The 22,904-nt window shown below is 31.0% G+C and overlaps 2 protein-coding genes across 2 annotated transcripts in view; both read right to left on the bottom strand.

Annotated features, from left to right (window-relative positions):
• LOC143052919 (uncharacterized) overlaps positions 1-22,904 on the bottom strand; it is a 105,436-nt gene that overhangs the window by 69,772 nt on the left and 12,760 nt on the right. The window lies entirely within an intron of this gene.
• On the bottom strand, positions 18,944-19,931 carry LOC143052004 (uncharacterized). Its single transcript, XM_076224976.1, has 2 exons — positions 19,922-19,931; positions 18,944-19,641 (listed from the first exon to the last, which is right to left on the bottom strand). Exons 1-2 carry the CDS (start codon positions 19,929-19,931, stop codon positions 18,944-18,946), a joined length of 708 nt encoding a protein of 235 aa, XP_076081091.1.

Here is a 22,904-nt window from a genome sequence, read left to right as displayed (position 1 = left end):
GTTAAAAAAATTAGTGATAGTCTAAACTCTTACAAGTTCGGGGCATATTTACTTTGAAAATATGCCACACAGCCCTATATTTTGAACTTTAAAAACAAATGGTAGTGCATATGAAATTTCCATTCTAGGACATGATTTTTTTTCAAACTTTATAGGAAAAGTTATAAAAGGTACCATGATTATCATTTAAAACCCCAGACGCATGTTTCGTCTACACAAGACTCATCAGTGACGCTCAGTTAAAAAATAGTTATAAAGCCAAGTAAGTATAAAGTTGAAGAGCAAAAATTCCAAAACGTTGTGCCAAATATGGCTAAGGTAATCTTTTCCTGGGATAGGAAAATCCTTAGTATTTCGAACAATACAGGATTGTAAACAGGAAATTTATAGAAATTACCGTATAATTGATATTCATGTCAACAACGAATTGCTAAATACTGGGCTGGTGATACCCTCGGGAATGAAACGTCAACAAGCAGTGTCATCCAGTGGTATAAATAGTTATCAATTAGCATTGAGGTCCCAAAATTCCAAAACGTTGTGCCAAATACGGCTAAGGTAATCTATTCCTGGGATAGAAAACTCCTTGGTATTTCGAAAAGTGGTACAGTTTGGAATTTTGGATCCTCAATGCTCTTCAACTTTGACTTGTTTGGCTTTATAAATATTTTGATATGAGCGTCACTGATGAGTCTTATGTATAGGAAACGCCCGTCTGGCGTACTAAATTATAATCCTGGTACCTTTGATAACTATTTAGCCGTAAAGAGAGTTCCTATGGGAAAATGCATTGTCAATATTTACAGAAATGCAACATCCTGTAAGTATTTCAAGTATATCTACTTTTCTCATAAGAGAAGAATGCTCTGAATGGGTTGCAGCAAATATTTGAGTTTAGATTGACCAAATCGTCATTAGACAGTCCATATTTTGATGAAGTTTTAGGGTTTAATAAGAGTCAAGTACATATCCACTCTTATACGATGCCTACTGACTTGTCATAACTTGTTAACGTATGTAACAGCCTCATAATGTGTGTTGTAAGTGAATCTGCAAATGCCTCCCTTCCAGAGTGCATGAGATTACTTCTGATTTCTTTATTTTTTTCTCAACTTTTGCCATTGCATTAACAGTTATTTTTATGTTTGCCGTTGTTTTTTTTTTTCACAATGATAATAAACCTGCTCAGCAATTCAACAAGAATTTGCATTATGATGCACTTTACTCATAAGTTTATGTATTATAGCACCTCAGTTATCCAGATATTTACACGTCTTTGGCATTCATATTTTTTAGTCAGAGCGATCCTTTTGAAAGTAAATAAAGAAAAGTGATATTTTGAATCTATGAATGCATGATGGTTTATTCATCTTTAATTAAAATATTAGCGAATGGTACAAAGGGGCATTCATTATCATGTGTCGCAAATTAACTGCCAAAGACATTGTTAAAAATGCAAACAGACAAACAGACAATTTATTAGACAAACAGACGAACAATAGTATAAAAAAAAACATGGAAAACTGAAGATCGTGGTGATCTGGATTACTAATAGTTATCGAAGATATCAGGATTATAATTTAGTACGCCAGACGCGCGTTTCGTCTACACAAGACTCATCATTGACGCTCAGATCAAAATAGTTATAAAGCCAAATAAGTATAAAGTTGAAGAGCATTGAGGACCAAAATTCAAAAATATTATCTATTCCTGGGCTAAGAACATCCTTAGTTTTTACATAAAAATCAAAGTTTTTGTAACAGGAAATTTATAAAAATGATAATATAATTGATATTTATGTCAACACTGAAACTGACTACTGGGCTGGTGATACCCTCGGGGACGAAACGTCCACCAGCAGTGGCATCGACCCAGTGGTGTAAATAGCTATCAAAGTTACCTTGATTATAATTTAGTACGCTAATAAAGAGAACACAAACGCTTTTTTCACAAATGACATCGATCGTAGTGCTTAATTTAGCACAAACGTAGTAATAAATCTTATTTGGTACTTCCAATTCGAGAAAAGGGAACGGGCTTGTAATAACGCAAATTTATAAAAATATTCTGTATAATCTGTGAAAGGATATTCCATAACGATCAACCAAACATACCACATACGAGGTATAGGTGATGATTGTTATGCCGTTAAGATGTTTTGATTTTTTTGGTAAAAAATAGACTGTCTCGTTTGATACACGTTCTCGTATTGCGATCTTTGGTTGAAATTGAGGCATATCAAGCAAACTAATCGGTTCATCATATTTTGTAGATCTGCCCGTGTAAACTGAAATATCTATGGTTTATTTAATCTTTATTGAAGAAAGATACATTGTTGAGACCCTATCAGAAAATAATGCTTGTTAAAGGAAATAATATAATCAGTATACCTGCATGAAAATGTAATTGACCGATTTTTGTCTTGAAGGAACTCTGAATCATGCGAAATCATAAGATACTAAACGATTGCATGGCATAGCCGTGAAATATTCGATTAAGGTCACTTCAATTTATCAGTTGAAGGACACACAATTATATAAGAACAATAGAAAGGCACATCAATCCGTTATATAGAGATTGTCGAACGTGACAATATTATTTGTCCTCTAATTGATATACAGATGCGATAAAAGAAATGCATGATTGATGTTTTAAAAAGCATGTATGACTTTATTTCTTTTTCCTATTAATTGATTTGTATAGATTTTGTGAACTTAATGAGGCGTTGTCTGGCCATTTTCGACATATTAGTTTTAATTTGTCTTTGGTGCTTTTCTCACTTCGCCGTCCATATGTATAATGCATACGAAAATAATAATCCCATTTTAACATTTCCCAGCCATAGATTATAGAATTGGTGAAATCTGATTAATCATAAATGAGAATTGAAAATACAAAAAAGAATAATCATTAAATAGTATTATTGACGCTTATCAAACATGTCAAAGATACCAGGCTTATAATTTGATATGTCAAAAGTACACAGTTGAAGAGCATCAGAAGTTAAAAATGTATCATAAATAACGAACTCCGAGGTAAATTTAAAAAAGAAAGCTTCAAAAGGCAAAATCAAAGACAATATACAGCTAACGAATGGACAATAGCTATCATATTCCTGACTTGGTACATGCAATGTAGAACATGGTGAATCAAATCTTGTTTTAAAACTCTAAACCTCTCACTTTTATGACAGTGCCATCAAATTCAATTATATCTACAATGATGCAAGAAAAAACATAATAGGTAAAATTGTCAAAATATAGGTAGAGTAGTCATAATGTGTAACGTACAATCTCAAAACAAACAAATATTAAACAAAGAAGCATAAAAAGCATTTATCAAGTTTAACAACCACATTCATTGCTTACTTGTATATATATATTTTAAATCAATTCATTAAAGAATGAAATATTTGAAGTCCTCGAGTGTTAGACATCAGCAGATGTAAACGTCACATAGGAAGAAATACAAAAACATTTTGTGGTCCAAATTATTTAACAAAAATGTAATTTTACATGGGAAATGGTGGTCTACAAAGTTGAAAAATCAAAAGTTTTGTTAGAACTAATTTCACTTAAAAAAAGTTTGAGATTAAATTTTAGCCAGAAGTTCTTTAGAAATTTAAAGAATCCTTATATGATTAATACCTCTACGGCAGTGAAATAATTGTGCCGTTTCAAGTATGGTCAAATTATGATAGAACGATAAAATAAAAAGTACAAAGCCACGTCATGTGTACGTAAGAAACACAGAAGCAAAAGTGAAAGATAATACAAACACATTGACGAGATGTATATGTTACCAACCACAACAAACGAATATTACAGAAAACAATCCAAACCGTAAAAGTAATATAAATAATAGAACAAAGACAAATTAAAGAACAATGTAACAAGTCCCTAAGGATGTTCTTAGGTGAGGTTAGGTGAAAATTAATAAATCAATAAATTAAAATTGATACTATAAGACGGTAGAGCATTCCTTAAGGATAAAAATAAAATATTGATAGGTCATGGACCTCCTTTTCGTGATATTTGAGATTTAAATTATGGCGGGAAAAGGCTGACTCGGACTTTTACCTTTTGCATTGGTATGATTTGGGTCTCTAAACAAAACAAAGAAAATCAAGAATTTTTTTAAATTTTGGTAAATGAAATTTCATGAGCTATTAAGTCTTATATGAACAAATAAATGCGTGTTATGAGGGGAGGGGATTTTTACATTGTATTGTATGGAAAAACACCAAGGAGTCCGAACATTTGTCACGAATTCCAAAACTTCTCCTAAGTACATCTAGAAGATGGTAAACAACGCCAATACGTATAATCTATACATCATGACCATCATTATAATTTGTGAAGTTGATACGGAATATTTATTAACAAGGACTTTCTACTTTCCGATGAACTTTTGTAGAAAAAGGACGAGACGTTCTGTGACATACCTCTGGTTCTACAACTTGGTGACGTTTTACAAAGTCTGAGTTGGAGCTGCAAGCTCTTGATTATTGAATTAGTTGGAAAAGGTATCTATCATATGCAGGTGAAGTTGGTATATTACAAGCCTACTAAGGTGGGGGAAAATTCATAATTGTAAAATTCAAATGAAATTTTTGAAATTTTTGTATATAACTCTACACATCCGTATTGAAAATGACCTACCAACTGTTTAATACGAGCAAACTTATTAGTTTGGTGTAGACATAACACACGTTCGGTATAAAAAACTATAACCATGTGTCTTTGATAACCTTTGAAAGGTTGAAAGATGCATTAACTGTAGAATGCATGTTCAAAGATTTATACAAAATTCTAGTAGATGATTTTAAAGGTATAGGAAGATGTGGAATGAGTGCCAATATGACAACTCTCCTTCCACTGTATCAATTTATTACATTATTTGATTTATTACATTTGACAAGGTATATACATATTAAAAAAAAAACCTGCAAAGTTAGGATATGTATAAGTGTAAACTCAAAACAATTAGAGTGTTACTAAATAAATTAGATACGACCATCACATAATATATAAAGAAACAAAAACTATAAAATATTTTTTTTGGAAATATATATTCTTTGTAGGAGTTGATTGGGTTTAATTTTCATAATTGCTAGGAATTACGTCTTCCCGCCAAAAAGCCTACATATTGTTATATTTAGAATAGTTATGTATTCATATATTAAAGTATGCCAAAAAGATCATAAGGTATACATGTCAAATCAAAAGTTGCTAAAATTGTTTCTGTAATCACAAATCTCACTTTTATCAATAACAATACAATAACTAAGAATCCAAATATCATATTCTATACATACAAAACGAAAATGTTCCCATTACTAATCAAAGATCTAATTAAACATATTTATTATTTAGTAATTAAGTTGTGTACACAATAGGTATTCCTTTTCAACCCCTAAAATACAAGGAAATAAATCCATCAGCATTATCAGGTAACTTCAAAACCGAGAATAACATAATAATTTGGGTTTTTTTTTTTGTTGTTTTAAAAGTCATGTCGAATCAGTTATGATCAATCATAATAAAAGAAGATGCGATTACATCGAGTAGTATAAATACAGATCTAAACAGTTGTATGACTACAGTTAAAATCGTCAAACCTCAGTCATCATGGCTATTATAACTTTACTGCTGTTGAGTGTTGTCGGATCTGCATTTTGTCATGGCCCATATGCTGGTAGAGGCGGCGGTGGCGGCGGTGGTGGTGGCGGAGGATTTGGATCTGGCGGCAATGGTGGAATATTGTTATTAGGCGATGGAGGAGGAGGAGGTGGTTGGGGAAAAGGAGGTTAGTTAATATGACTGTATTTTTGTTTTAAACTTTAATAACGTCACTTCTTCTTTGACATGTTTAATTTGTGTCTATTTCATACTGTTTAATATTATACCAAATTTGATTGCTGTACCCTTATTTTGACATTTTTTCAAGGATATGGGTCAGGATATGGTGGCGGAAGCGGCGGAGGTTATAGTGCTGGGTATGGTGGCGGTGGTGGGGGAGGATTTGGATCTGGTATTGGTGGTGGTGGACTATTGGTAGTAGGCGGAGGAGGAGGAGGGGGCGGTGGCGGAGGTGGCGGAGGAAAAAAAGGTAAGTCAATGTTACACTATTTGTAGTATTATCATCAGTACGTAAGAATCTTTATGTATAACTGTAGAATTAACTCCATCAACATGATGCAGTATAAGAGAAGCAATGTAATCGACAGTTGATAATAAACTCATCATAGATACCAGGATTAAATTGTGTAATTAAGTCAGACAGCGTTCCGACTCTTAAAGACTCATCAGTGACGCTCGAATTCAAAAATGTTAAAAAGGCCAAATAAAATGATAAAGTGCAGTGCGTGTATAATTATTTTAAAATATTTTCACTAGTAATGCATTTATTGAGCTACATCGAACGCTATGTGCATGCTCGTATACATCTGTATGCATTCAAACCTGAAATAAAGTTACCATTTTCTGTTAAAAAAAAATAACTGTAAAAAAAACAGATGAACACAAGAATAATTTCATGCGTCCAAACCACTTTCATAAATGTCTTTATCAGTAACTCTCATAGCCAAAAATATGAAAGCCGAGAATGCATGTTTAAGTTCCTGAACCTGAACATTGGAAGCGGTAAACGACAAAAAAAAATACATAAACAATAGCCAAATCTATCTAAGGTCAACTTTGCCTCAGGGGTTGAAACCTAAGTTTCTTCATAACTTCAAAGTTTATAAATGAACATATTATTAAATTGCTTGCAGTATATAGAAAATATATATTGTTATTTTCTCATGTCACAAACACACCGACCGTTATTCAACTATTATTATCAAGAGTGACATACTCCATTTGACCTCAATGTAGCTTATTTTGTTCATGATACGTATCACTTGCTACTCAATAAAATAATTATACATGTAGTTATTAAATACAATGTGTGTTGAACATTGTGTATTACAGGTGGTCAAGTATGGTGTACCTGTCGTAAAGGACAATGTCTCAAAGGGGAATTTGTTTTGGACAAGTATTGCAGACTAACACCCTTATTCCCAGGGAAATGGACGACATGCTGCAAGTGGTTTCCAGGAAGTGTAACAAGCCGTAGTTATGGTGGAGGTGGTGGAGCTGGATTCGGCAGCAGGGCTGGAATTGACGGTGGAGCTGTTATTGTAGTTGGATCTGGTGGAGGAGCTGGAGGTGGTGGAGGATCTGGATTTAGTGGAGGATCTGGATATGGTGGAAGATCTGGATATGATGGTGGATCTGGGTATGGAGGCGGATCTGGGAATGGAGGCAAAAAATACTAAACAAGATTCGTTAGACATGTTATTTAGCAAATGAATGAGTATTTTGATATTTCTGAAAATAGAATTAAAAACATATTCATGCATATTTTTTTTTCTTCTAATTATTAATAGTGAATTAAACGGGTTTTACGTTCACGAGATATACATGATCTACTTAATAATAATTCTTACATAATTCGCATCTATAAATACTTGAATTGGATTGATCGATAAGATTTTTTTTCCCCTTGGTTTACAATTCCATAGACCATGTTTTCGAAACTACTTTCGTAACATTTACTGAGATCTTTTCATGCGCTATAAACATGCATGCAGATATCCCATGATTTGTTTTAGATTGAAAAACAAATACATAACAGTTTGGGTTTTTTTTTTCTAGTGCATATTTAACAAACAAAATATAGTGCTTGAAATCTTCAAAATATATAACATTTAAATTTAAATGAAATCCCGCTAAATTTCATGAATGATTTAGTAAACTTTTTACGTCATGGTAAAACACGACTTCATACGAATGAAAACTTTTAAGCGAAAATTTACTTAGTTACTTGTACGCTTCAAATTCGAATAATATAACATTAAAATGAAGTTTTTGAGATAGGTGCTATTTTATTTTATATTCTGTTGCAATTATCTAACATTAATGGATTTTTGAAAGTCAATATGGCAGCTATCTCCTTCGTTACATCCGATTGATTGTGCATTTGATGGTAATTATAGAAGCCGTTTCCCTACAAAAAATATTCAATAAAAGTGGCGAATATTTAGATGAAGAATTATAAGGATTAAAAAAGAGAGAAAGATACAGAGGGAAAGTCAAACTCATAAATCGAAATACAGTGACAACGCTAATGTTAAAACAGAAAAAGACAAACAGAAAATAATAGTACACCTCAAGATGCAACATAGAAAACTAATGACTAAGCAACATAAACCCAACCAAAGACTTGGGGTGATCTCAGGTGCTCCGGAGGGTAGATATCCTACTCAATATGTGGCTCCCGTCGTGTTGCTCAGGTTTTAAACACATTTTTTTAGAGGTAATTGATGTGTTATCTTGGGCTCTAATTCACAAATTTACGTTATGTGATAACATATGTGAGAGAATTTGATGTGTGTTATACCACTGTTCATTCCAGCGCAAGTGATGACCATACCACTGTATCAACCAGAATGATTTTTTTTACGTGTTTTTAGAAAAGATTGTACTTGTGGTCGTGTATTATTTGTGAAACTTTCAATATTCTAAAAAGGCGAATTTTCTTTTAAAAGCCTTACATACGCAAATGAATAAGAAAAAACTATACCAATACAGAACGACATGTTTATGAAATTATAGCTAATCTTTTGGCTGCCAAATATTTATTCGTTAATGCAAAACATTGAACTTAACATATCTGACATTTTCTCACCTCCCAATGTTTTCCTTTTACTTTTTATGATGTAGACTGATCACTGTTTTTGAATCTTAGGCACTTTGATTGGATTAATTTGTTAATAGTTTAACTTCAAACTGTTTATGCTTTTCATACATACTATTGATTACTCAGAACGTGCATGAAAGTGTACAGTAACTTAAATGGCCTTCAAACTGAACACTGGACGAATCAATATTATGTTTTATCAAGGAAAGTTATGGTATGAAAGGTAAGAATTGCCACTTCTATTTTCACAACATTTTCAAAGTACACAGTAGATAGATTATTCCTTAAAAGCCTATTGAGGACACATAAAAGAAAGATTGCAAATAAGACGTTTTTATTTCATTAAACCAATCATTTTTCGAAGAGAAATGCCGAAAAACATTTTACGCACGGATACGCCAGGTAAAATTATGTTTTATAAATACAAAAAGCATTTTCAGTCATATTGGTATATATTATTCACAATATTTCCAAACATATGTAGTCAGTAAATGAAGTCCAAATATGTCCGATCTGCATATTTTGGTCAATACGATCGTTTTTTCGTCTATCTCCCAAAATCGTGTTAGGCACCATACCATAAAAGTCCTCTAAATTTTCATATTAACGTATCCTTTGTCATCATCTTATGGTGTTTATATATCTCAACGTGTCCGATTCGCTCGTCTTTGTAACAATGTATTTGATTTTATCAAAAGAAATGTTTATATTACTGAAATATTATTTTCGATATTAATAAAATATCTATAACATTTACTCAAGTTTATCATCGGTTCAATGGACAGTTTTTGTAAATATCAACCAAAGAGGCGAGAACAATACCAGCGGAACATTTAAACTCATAGATCGAAAACAAACTGACAACGCCATGGCCAAAAATGAAAAAGTCAAACATACAAATACTAGTACAAACGTCAAAACATAGAAAACTAAAGACTAAGCAACACGGACTCAACCAAAAACTAGGGTTGTTCAGGTGCCCCAGAAGGGTAAACAGATCCTGCTCCACACGTGGCTACCGTAGTGTTGTTCATGTTATTACAAACCCGGTCAATAGTCGTATTCGGTATATTAAAATTCGCGAAAAGGGAATGGGATTTAAGTTACAACATAAGGAATATATATGATATCATCTATGAAACAGTTATTCCTTAACGGTCAATCAACTCGTGATGGCGTTCGTAAAATTGTCGAAGGGATGATTGTATCACTTGGAACTCTTGGTTTAATATCTTCTTAGTGAGCAGTAACCCTTTATCAAACGAATAGGAAATGCAAGCTTGGGAATACTTTATACTTTATCAATTGGGAGATATATACTCTGTATGCAGGCGCTGCCAGAATATTGCTACATAAAAAATGAAATATCACATTTGAGAAGTTGTAATCATCTCTTTCGTCTTAAAGTTTTATTTCCAATTGTTTCTCATTGTCAATTTCCAGACGTAAGACAAGTTATGTTTATGTTTGTCAGTTAATTTTAGATTTATGAGTTTGACTGTCCCTTTAGTATCTTTCGTCCCTCTTTTATGGGACAGACAGACCTAACTGTATCCATTGTACATTTTATATATTACAAAGGCATACAGAATTTTTTCTGAAACTGACATTATCAAGATGCTTGATTTCCTGATTGAAAATATATTTGTTACGTTTAGAAGACTGTTTTTTTTTTTTCAACAAACTGTCTGATTTCAATCGGAACAAATCGTGCCCTTCTCCTAGCCGACTTGTTTCTTTATTATTATGGGGCTGACTCCATACAGGAACTTCTTAGGATGAAAAAATAGAAGTAAACGATATCCTTTAACATTACTTTCCACTAGATAGATGATGTTCTCCTACTAAATAATTCCAAATTTGGTTACTTTGTTGAACGCATCGATCCCATCAAACTTTTTTTTTTTTTAAATTGGTACTTGTTTATTCTAAATATTTCCTATTTACAATTTCCTCAGTTGCCCAGGATGCAAACTGTAGATTCCCGTTTACATTTAAACCAACTGTCCTGGAAGCAGGAGGCTGAAAAAGTGCACTGTATTATCAGAAAAAATAGTATACATGTAATAATACTTATATTCTTTTATATGACAATGAGTGAAAAAAGGAATATCTTTCTAGAATGTAATACTAGTGATAATAATATAACATTATAACATAAACGAGTGCACCTATAAACCAGATTCACATAACATTATAACATAATCGAGTGCATCTTTAAACCATGAATTACCGTAATCAATATAAATTAAAGAGATATAAAAAAACAGACTATATAACATCGTGACTGTTATCTCCTGCAAGGTATGTACGTATAGTATAAAATTAATTAATGTGTTTATTTTCTCTTTTTCTAATGTATTATTCGATACGTAACAGGGTACAGATTTCAGATGTGTTATCATGTATGATTTCCAAAGATTCAAAATATAAGTAGAGGACATTTTTATCCCATCATATTTGATTTTGTTTCTTATATACAACGTCAAGGACCACTTTGTCAAAATAAAAAAGAGATTTACAAGTAAAGTTTGGTTCGATTGACCACTGCTATTTCCCAAAAGCATAAATTGTTTTAAATTTTCATCATCTAATTGAACATTCCATAATGTAAAAATATCTTTGATTTTACTAATGATTGATTTTGTTGTATTGCAATCGAAAAATAAATGTTGCAGATTTTCAGTATTATTAGCTGTTTGGCAAATATGACATTTTCCGTTTGACAATTGCATTTTTTTAAGTCTACTTTCCGTATATATGATATTGTGAATGCATTTTCATTGAAATTCCTTCATTTTTTTTTGGGATATTGACTTTTTTCAAATTGCTCCATACTATTTTCCAATTAATTTCGTGGCCATAAAATTCTTGCCACTTAAGTTGACATTTTTGGATATATATTCTTATTAATCATGCCTCTAATATATTTGAGTTTTAATTCTTTAGATTTGATTTTTTTTCCATTTCTGTCTAATATAACCATTTCATTAGAAAGTTTCAATTCTATGTTTGTTTTTTCATTAATTTCATTATCAATTTCTTAAATTTGTAAGAAGTCAATACGCAAGTTCCGAGATAGTAACTCTCCTGTGATGAGGACGCAAAACGTCGCGTTACTAACCGGAAGGTGGGACACGTATCCACAACAAACAACAAAGTTAACGATGGCGGCGGAATTAAATAGAATGCTTAAACCAGCTTTACGCTCATTTTTAATGGAAAGAGGAATGACGGTATCTGACTATAGTGTTCAACAGTTGAGAGAACTTGCTTTTAAAGCTGTTGAATTGGATTTGCCGGTAATTTCAACACCAGATGACACAGACTCATTTCTTCAATTTAGAAGTACAGTTGTAGTAAATGGAGAAAAAGTAACTTTTCCGACTGTCTTTCAGTGTGACCAGAAGGGGTGGACAGATGATTTGAAGAAAATTCCAGTATTTTCTATGGCAGATGTTTTTGATTATCTTGTTTCGTATACTAAATGGACACCATCACGACTTAGAACTTACAAGAATGAGAGGGGCTTCCGACTTTAAAAGTCAAATCATATTTCTTCTGCTGAAAACTTTAACTTACCACATAAACACTTTTATATAAAAGCTAGTTGCATCAGAGAAACATCACAGAAAGCTGATCCCTACATGACTTGGTGTTTGGTTAATTCCGAAGGTGTGTGCATATCAGCAGGATGTCCTTGCACAGCGTAAGTAGTCGCGAAAGTAGTCAATTAGTAATCATGATCAATCATGGTGCAGTGGCGGATCCACAACTTTTAATATAATGTCATTAATGGGGCCATAAGACATAAGAGGGGTCCACTACAGTCATGCTTCTGTGATTTCCTTTATAATCAACCAAAATTTTCTCATGAAATAATATTGTGATTTTAAAATATCTTGGGCTGGGGAGGGGGAGGGGGTACATTGTAGGTAAAGTAGATTGTTAAAAAGTATGTTTTTCTCCAATGCATGAAATATAAATATTCTGTCACAGCATTGGCCCCCAAAAAATATATTTTCTTTTCTAAAAATTATGAAGAAAAAAAACCTGATTTCTAAAGGTGTCCAAAAATGATATTTTTTGTTTTTTATGTCATTTAAGTGGGGTAAGCATACTTGTTTCAATATTTTTAAACTTATTTTTCTGTATATGTGACATGTTCATGTATGTACAAATGCAGGAAAAAAACTACTATAGTTGGATGTTATATATATTAACAAATTCATAGTTAATTCAGAGTTCTTGTAAAATCCCTTATCTTCAGTTCAGTTAAAAAATTAATTGAGAGTACCAACCTAAAGTAATTTAGGTATTTAATCTATGATATTTGAAGAAGTTTAAACTAATTCAAATATTGCTTTTTCCTCACTTGATACTAAAACATTTTTGTAGTTCAATATACAGTTTATTCTTTATGAGATATACAATGTACAATTTAAATGAAATCCTTTGTTTGTCCTCAAAATAATTCAAAACTGATATACGTATTCTTTTTATTTAAATCAAAAATATCTTTAAAGTTATAATCATTTATTTCTTAAAGTCTGGTGCCCATTCTTCTATTTATTTAGACAAAACTAATGTATGCATACTTCTTTAATATTCTATCCTTAAATTGTCTTGACAAGTGTGTTAAAAAAGGTTTTTCATCTATAATTTTTAAGTACACTTATTTATCTCTTATACATGACTACTCATTTAAATTTGTGTAATTATCTTATTTACTAATAAAGAAAAAAATTTATTTAACAATGCCTATGAAATTTTGTGGTATAAGATGTATATATAGTGTATATGATCCATTTTTTTCATTTTGTATGAACTTACAGACTCATTATTTGTTTTAAAATTATATGTATATGTATTTATAAATGGTATATGGATAAAAGGTATACATCAGTGAGACAGCAACTCAACAACAAAAATGAAAATGAATTTATATTAGTTGTAATAACTTGTTAACAATCCTGTATATATGAGTCACTTGAGCTTTGAACTTTGAAAAAAAATTGAAAAGGTATCCATATTTTGAGAATTACATGATATTAAGGAGAATAATAAATTCAAGAGCTAATTTCAAAAAATGATCTCATTAATTCAAGTTGATTGTAAGTCATGAACAATACATTATACTTTCAATAAATCTTAGTTGTACATTTTTTTGGTGAAACCTACTCCAGAGATAGAGTAGAGTAAAAATAAGAACTTATCTTAAATTGTCATCTGGGCATATTAATAAATCTTAAGATATAATTTGTCTTTACAAACATATATATATCTGTGCATATTAATCTTAACATATAATTATTCTATACATACATGTATATATATCTTTTATAACCCTGATATTTTTTCTCTTATTTTTTCAGGGATGATGGAGGATGTAAGCATGTTGTAGCACTGCTATTTTGCCTAGCAAACTGGTCTGACAGACACATAGACAGAAACACAGAGACATGTACAGATACCAAATGCAGTTGGGACATTCCAAGAAAGGTATCTGTTCCTATGAAACTGGATAGTATAGAACTTTCAGTAAATTCCAGGGTACAGCCATTTGAACATGTGTATGACCCAATAAACAATGATGACAACATGTCTGATGTAGAATTTGAAACAGGTCTCCACAACTTAATTCAAGGTCATGACACCCAGATTATTGAAGTGCTTGATAAATCTGAAGACAGTTTAACCATGCCTAAATCTATCATTGAATCAGCAGAAGACTTCTTGGAAAATTCTTCTTTTTTGGAATACCTCAAATCAAAAGTGAACCAGGATGACTGTGATCAAATTTATTCTTTAACAGAAGGTCAGTCTGATAATCAGAATTGGTATGAGTACAGGCTAGGTAGGATAACTTCATCAATCATTCCTCTTGTGTATCACTATCAGGGCAATGATAAAAACAATCACATTGTCAGACAGATATTGGACAAAAACAACAGTTTTTCAACTCCTGAAATGATTTATGAGAAAGAAAGGGAGCATCTTGCAAGAGACTTATACAGCAAGGAATATATTTCTCAACATGAAAAGGCTGTTGTTGAACTATCAGGACTAATAATAAACAAAGATATTCCACATCTAGGAGCTTCTCCAGATGTTATTGTTAACTGTAAATGTTGTGGGAAAGGCATAGTAGAAATTAAGTGTCCATACACATTCAAAAATCTAACATTAGATGAAATCAGTGAAAAAAAATATCATCTTACCAAAACCTTTGATGATGTCATTAAATTAAAGAAAACTTTCAAATTGGTATATACAGATTCAATCTCAAATGGCAATTTCTAATTTACAATGGTGTGACTTTGTACTTTACCTTAAAGGAAGTATTAAAACAGAAAAGCACAAATTACATGTTGAGAGAATTACATTTGATCCCCAGTTGTGGAGTAGTGTATTGAACAAAGTTAACTTGTTTTACAGTAAATATGTTGTCCCTAAATTAATCCAGGATTAATGAAGATCTTAACATGCTGAGCATATATATTGATAATAAATTATTTCATTAATGTTCAGTAAACTGTGTTATTAGTTCAATTACAGAAACAGTCAATGTGCATGTAGAATTTGTAATTGTGACTACTCTAATAATATATGGGTCTTTTAAAATTAATTTTTTTATGTTATTGTTTTATTGATGTTAAAAATCATAAAAAAGTGATATTAAATTGCAGTTAAGTACTGTTTTCAAATTTATATCGTTTGTTTTAACATATATATTTAAACTACGGTACATATATTAATACATGAACATGTACTGCTACATGTATTTTATACTGGAGTACATGTATGTTTCTTTAAAAAGAAGAATAAGTATTATTGCTGTTGAGACAGCTATCCAGCAGAGATCAAAGGCCAATAAAACAACAACTTTTTGTCACCTTGTGACAAGTTATAGATGATAGATATAGGAATACACTTACAACTGACCGCATCCCCTCAAAAACATTTCAAAAAGAAATTAAAATCATTCAAATTGAAAGATAAATTTCTAAACCTACTGTGTGATATTTATTTTCACTGGGATAAGCATTAAACTGAGGACAACCAAAAGCTTTATTACAAGTTCTTATATATATACAAATTAAGGTACAACACCCTTTTTTGTACTTCTGGTTCCGTTTTGCAGCATTTTTCTTTTCTTTGTTTTTCATGGCGGCCAAGTTAAACACTTATTATTTGCTGATTCTTAAATAAGGATGTAATGTATAAAGAATTACCTGGAGTCAGAAAAATGTGTCCTGGTAGGGTGACATATCCTCCTCATAGACTTTGTCCTTGTAAACTATGTTAAAAATCTGGTGTCGTTCAAGTATAAATAAGGATCAATTTTTGAATTATTCCTATCACAATAACATGTTCTCCACCTAAATATGAATTTTTATTATCCTTGTTTAGATTTGGTTAAACTTTTAATATGCATCATGCACTGAAGAGACATACATTGTAAAAATGCACATCTGGTGTAATGAAATTGGTACAATTTAAATTATTAACTTGCCACTGGACATCTAGAAACCATGCATATATCGTTTTAATAAATGACTGTTTCAATATCATTATGAATAACAGATGTGGAATATACACTGATGGAGGCAACAACCCAACAACAAAAAATTGACATCTTAAGAATAAATATAAGCCACTAACAAGAAATTCTTACTGGAAAAATCGTTATCCGACAAAGACAAATGAGGGTTACTGATTTTGGACAGGCACATCATGATTTTTAACGCTTAGAAAAACCGCACACATGCTACATGTATATAAATGTTGCCATGGATAATATGCAAAAAAAATTTCACAAGGGTATACAATGATTGTGGTCTTTTTACTTGTTTACTGGAGGTTGGAATTCTGTAATGTTGACAATTCACAGGTTTCTCTCTTATTTTATTAACTTTCATCCGACTGTTTTAATCTATATATAATTACTGTGAATAACAGCATAACTGAATGTCAGATCTGCATTTTTCTTCCATCACAAGGATTTTAATTCATGCTACTGTAATATCAGGGAAACACTGCCCACACTGTAACCAGCACCATAGATAACTTGACCACCTACATGTAAACTGAATGTCTAGTGTAAAGTTTGAAATAATGGTAAAAACATAGAAAGCTAGACCATGATCTCTGTCATTACTTCCTTTTTTTGATTGCAGGATAACCAGGTTACTGCATCATCATATAAATAGGAAGATGTGGTATTAATGACAATGAGACAACTCTCCACCCAAGTCACACTGTATTTAAAGTTAAGAATTAATGGTCAAAGAAGGCCTTGAACACAGAGGAAGCATACTTTAGTTAAATTGTCATAATTTTTATGTCCCACTTTAGGTCTTTTGTACGCATTTACATTCTATGGACATGATGGACACATTCTTGTTTTCTTCACATTTCAATTTACACTGTTATGATGAAGTTACTACTAGACATGAACAAAACGCATTGAAATTGTTATATATACTTTAATAATTATTTTAAATGGCAATATGAAGTCATTCATTTGTGTCAGCTTATTTATTTGAAAACAATTCATAAAATGTTCTACAGTGGTTAACAATCAACAATATAAATATTCAACAGTCATGATAGTGCTAAACAATTGCACTTATCATCCCAGACATTGAAATGAAGTTATTGCATAGACAACAATACATATACAAACAGAATAACATATATAATTTCATTTAAGTGATCTGTAATTTGCTACAAATTAGCCCTAGCTTCCAGGTGTTTTCTCCAATTCCCCACCAAAATGCAAAATAAGACCAAAAAACAGATATTCTTTTAGTTGCTGCCTAAATCCACAATTTCATATTAATCTATGTATTTTAAGATCTACTGATGGTAAAGCAGTGCAATTTAGGTAGGGGACCCTTATCTGAAGTTTTTTTTTTAAACAATTCTGTTGTATTGCTAAGGTGCTAAAAATGATCAAGACCCCCTCTAAGATGAAAATGAAAATACCACCCTCCCCCCTGACAAAAAAATGAAGCAGTTATTAGACTAGCTTTTAACTTTGGTTATGCTGTTACATATCATGAACATAATTCCAACTGATACACCTTTAACTTGAATATTTTGAAGTTCTAATAATATAAATCAAGTACATGAAATAACGAAAATGTTACAGAATTGTAATGAAATCAGCAGGAAATACTGTATCATGGTCTCTGTTCCAGTAGTCTGATATCATGAGCTATAATTGCAGTTTAATTAAAAAGCAATTTATTGTAACCATAATTCCCATCTAATGATCATATTATATATTGAAAAGACATCATATCCATTTTTTTTAACAAAATCAGAGGTAATAAAGGTCAAAGATTGCAATCAGTGTTTCTGCAATAAACACAAAATTGATACATTGATTTAACACAAAAAGCAAGATATCTAGGCAGAAAAACAATCATTATCAAAACGTTGGTGCAAATTTTAAAAGTTTAATTTTTTTAGTTAAACATACTGTTTTCAACCTATTGAAAAAATGATGTGGTTTGATTGTCAAATGAGACAAATCTTTGTCCGAGACTAAATTTCATCGATATAAATGTATATAAGAAAATTTAAGAAAGTTATTTCAATTTTTAACAGTAACAGGCTTGCATTCATCGACTTTTTTTTAAAGTATGAGTTTTTAAACCCGATTAATGTGAATATTTACTTTTTCAGGTGATATCTGTAACTGTGTCACTTCTAGATCTCTATGGACATTTTACCGCCTAACTAATTTTGGCATTAAATTGCATAAAAATGCTGAAACTTTGACCATTTGATTAGTCAATGGTTTCAGAGACCATGCTATAGTATTTCCTATAAGTTTAAATAGCTTTAGTCTTTGTATGGCTCTTTCAACATGAATTCTCAACATAGCTATAGATCGAGTTTGTTTAATTTCATTCACATTTAGTCTTTTCTTCTTTCCCCACACACACTTACGGGTAAATGGTGGCATATTTAATGTTGCTTTTTTATCAGTTAATAAATCTCTTATTGTGAAGCCTCTATCCGCCATAATGTCATCTCCCTCTTTAATATAATCCATAAAACCAGACTTTTCAGTAATAAAACGATCGGATACAATACCGCCGTAAACATCTGAAACAAAAGTGAAGGTTCCAGAAGGTGAGATCCCTAAAAGACATTTACCAGTATTTTTTTATTTATAAGTGCTTTATGTTGAGGCCTGTGCTGTAGAAGATCTTGGATGTTGAAAACAAAATTCTGTACAATCAATTATAGCTCTTGTTCTCGGGTATAACATTTTGAATGAATGTGGCATATGTTTTCTTACTTGTTGCTTCGATGGCCATTTAATTAGTTTTCCAAATAAACCTGACATAAATGTTATCCATGTTGTAAATATCTGTGAAACACGGGTCTTTGATATTCCAAAAATATCAGCTAAGTCATAATCTATTAGACCAAGACGAAGACGTACTAACGTAAGTATAAATTCCTGAAAATCTGTTAATTTCCTTTGTGGTCCAGGCTTTAATTTATTTCCAGTTTGGTAGTTTTTGTCATTAACACTTCCCTTGCCAGACCAGTACTTTAACTTAGAACATTTGGTCATAAGAAGCTGGAAAATACCCATTAAAATAGCGAAATTTTGAACACCGGTATAAAACTTTACATCTTTGTCATCTTTGGTTACATGTTTAACCAAAATTTCTCTGGACAAGCTCTCTTTATCTTCCAGGGTATGCTTCAGTCTGTAATTTTCCTGTTCCAGTAGCCTGATATCATTAGCTGTAACTTCTGTCTGAGTAGAAGAATCTACAAGCACTTTATCATCTCTGTGATAACTATAGTCATGCTCTTTAGTTGGCTTATGTGTGGGATGGTTTAATTTTGATACATATCTTTGACCTAAAAATAAAATGAAGATTAAATAAACAGCAGCACCAAGTGTTTTGAGCATTTTAAAATTTAATAAAATTATATAACTCAAGTTTGAGTTATTGTATGACATTTGAGATAAATGGTGAATGTACAAAATGTACATGTGTCCATGTGACATATGCATGGATGCCCAAGCTTGTAAATGATATGAAGATGCATTTATGTGTTGTGATAATAAGCAGGGAAAAAATTCTTCAAACAATTAATATTTAAATTTCAATCTTTTCTCTCAGATAAAATTTATTACATGTAACCATCCCCATTCATAGAAGCCAAGAAGTTTTTAATGAAAGATTAATACACATTGAGGCCTTTAGAACGGACGGAATGACAGATGGAATGATAAATAAGTCAAGCAGTTACTAGACCTGCTTTCACCATTTGTGACACAGGTAAAAATAAGTCATGGTATTATAAACCAAACAAGAAATGAATATGTCACATGAATGCAGTTGTCCTATAGCTTATAGTTTAAGAAACCAAAACAGACCAAAACACAAAAACTTAACACTGAGCAATGAACCGTGAAAATGAGGTCAAGGTCAAACCTGTGAGACTGACATGTACATTATAAAATAATTCCATATACAGTACAGCCTGTGACATCCTCTTAATTATGTCCACCCTCTTGCATGGTCAACATCCAATGGTGGCCATTTATTGGGGTATTCAATCTTGAGATGTTGGCCATTTATTGGGGTCATAAAACATAGGTTGATGTTTTATCTAATAATGTTACCTGCTGTAATCAATCAGGGTTGAAGTTTTCAACTTGTATGTTTCTTTAAAATTTACCTGTACAGGTAACTTAGGTTTCTTTCAAAATTGACATTTCACCTTTTTTTGGAAAATGTAGAATAAGACATTGTTTTAGTCTTTGTTAATTAATATTATTTTTTGATTTTTCTGTCTTTTGAATTTATTCAAATTCAATTTTTTTATTTTTTATTTGCTTTTATTCATTTTTGTATGATTTTGTTTCTTATTCTTTTAATGTCTTTTTAGTAAGAATCTTGAGACGCAAAAAGACAAAAATGTCAAAGATAAAGTTATTAACTAGCATTTGAAAAACAATAGACTTTAATTAATTTTCTTTAAAAGTAAAAAAAAAAGGAAATGATGTTCATTGTATTTAATTGTTTATTTGCATTATTTAATGAATTATCATTAATAATAACTGATAATCAAGCAAATGATATTTTTAAAGAAACCATGAAGGAAGTAGTTTTTAGCAAGCCTGTTTCTTAACAAAATAAAATGATCAGACAATATCAATCTTCTTATAATAAATTTTTATAACATCTATTATTATTCAGGAAAACAACAAATATCATTAAACGGTTTTAATAGGAAAAAAATATGTTTTGGTATATCTTTTTTTTTTTTTTTTTAATCTAAAATCAGGAGTTAACATTGTGCGTGAACAATTAATGGACATGTTGAAGAGACTTATTTTCCAATAAATATTTAATGAGAAAAACTGTCTTGCTTTGCTTTTTTGAAACAAATGTGAACTTATTAAATATGACATCTTCAGTTTGGCTAATATCTGTCAGTTAAAAGCCAAAATTTCACAACATACACTTATATAGATGGTTACACTTTTATGGTCTATTTATCAAATCATTTTTTTCTGTGTACATTTATATTGTTGGAAGTGCTGGACTGGTATGATACATATTCTTCGTATACATTTGCAAATATTTCCCTAAACCAAGGCCTTTTAGATAAAGTTAACAGTTTCAAGGACTTGAATAAATTAAGACTTTAAAACCCTTGATGGAAAATCAATTTAAAGAAAACTATAAGAATAGATTTAAGAATAAAAACTTTGGTAAAAACTGTATACTCAAATGTGTCACATAGAGAGTTAGTGGTCATATTTTAGAAATAGAAAATAGTGGACAATATAGAATTCCTAGAAAGGATAGAATATGTAAACTGTGCCACTTGCTGGAGAATGAAGACCACTCCTTCCTTAATTGTGAAATTAACAAAACAACTTAAGATAATATATTTGAAAATTGTTTACCTTCTCATAATATTGTCTTTTACCCACGAACAAAAAGTGAAAGAAATGCTAAACCTTTATTACATGAATATGTTGAAAACATTGGCTCCCTTATAAAATAGTCATTAATTAGAACTGAGGTCAGAAACCTAAAAAAAAATCCATGTGTTTTAATTTCTTAAATTATATAGAATTGTTAATTCTTTGCATTATAATGTTTTTTTTTTGTTTTTTTTTTGTTTGTTTTTTTGTCACAAACTAAATACCATATGTTTATATGACAATACAAATATTATCAAATTTTGTTGAATTAATGAATATTTTGAATATATTTATTCAATAGAGAAATAAAGAATTTTATTTAGAATAGGTTCTAAAGACAATCTTTAACATTTGTTAAACAGTATTGAATGCAGATAAGTCTATCTAAGTATTTAAATATAAATCATTTCGATTGAAGAAAATTAATTTGAGAAACAACTTTTCAATAGAAAAAGGCGGGCATTGGGAAAGTTTGCATTATATTAGAAGATGATATTCCTTTATTCTTCACTTACCATTAAGTACATGAAAAAAATTTACTTAAATTGATTAAAAAGGTATATTGTCAAAACAAATAATTTTATTTTTGAATTTTCTTGTCATAATCACAGTAATTAAATTTAACAAACACATACATGTATATTTTATCTGAGACACATCACCTGCAAGTTATATAATTTTAACATTTGAATGCAGTCAAGATTTCCCTTTATCCTTGACTAGTTTTTGATTAATATCTTGTGTATTAATTAAGCGACAGGGGGTAAAATGATGGACATATATGGCCACCATGGTGAACATATTTTTTATGGCCACCATGAATAAGATAATGTCACAGGTAGTACTGTACCAAATACAGTTGACCTATTGCATATACAGTATTAGAAGTAAGACCAAAACTTAACTTTGATCACTGGACCATGGAAATGAGGTCAAGTTCAGATGACACCTGCCAGTTTGACATATACACCCTACAATCATTCCATACACCAAATAAAGTAGATACCTTTTGCATACAGTATAAGAAAAAAAGATCAATACTAAAAAAATTAACTTAAACCACTGAACCATGAAAATGAGGTCAAGGTCAGATGACACCTGCCAGTTGGACATGCACACCTTACAATAGTTCCATACACCAAATATACTAGACCCATTGCTTATAGTATCCGAGATA

This window comes from Mytilus galloprovincialis, chromosome 11 (genome assembly GCF_965363235.1).
Source record: "Mytilus galloprovincialis chromosome 11, xbMytGall1.hap1.1, whole genome shotgun sequence".
Lineage (NCBI taxonomy): Eukaryota > Metazoa > Mollusca > Bivalvia > Mytilida > Mytilidae > Mytilus > Mytilus galloprovincialis.
Note: the sequence above shows the minus strand (reverse complement) of the source record. Positions and strands in the feature narration are given on the sequence as shown.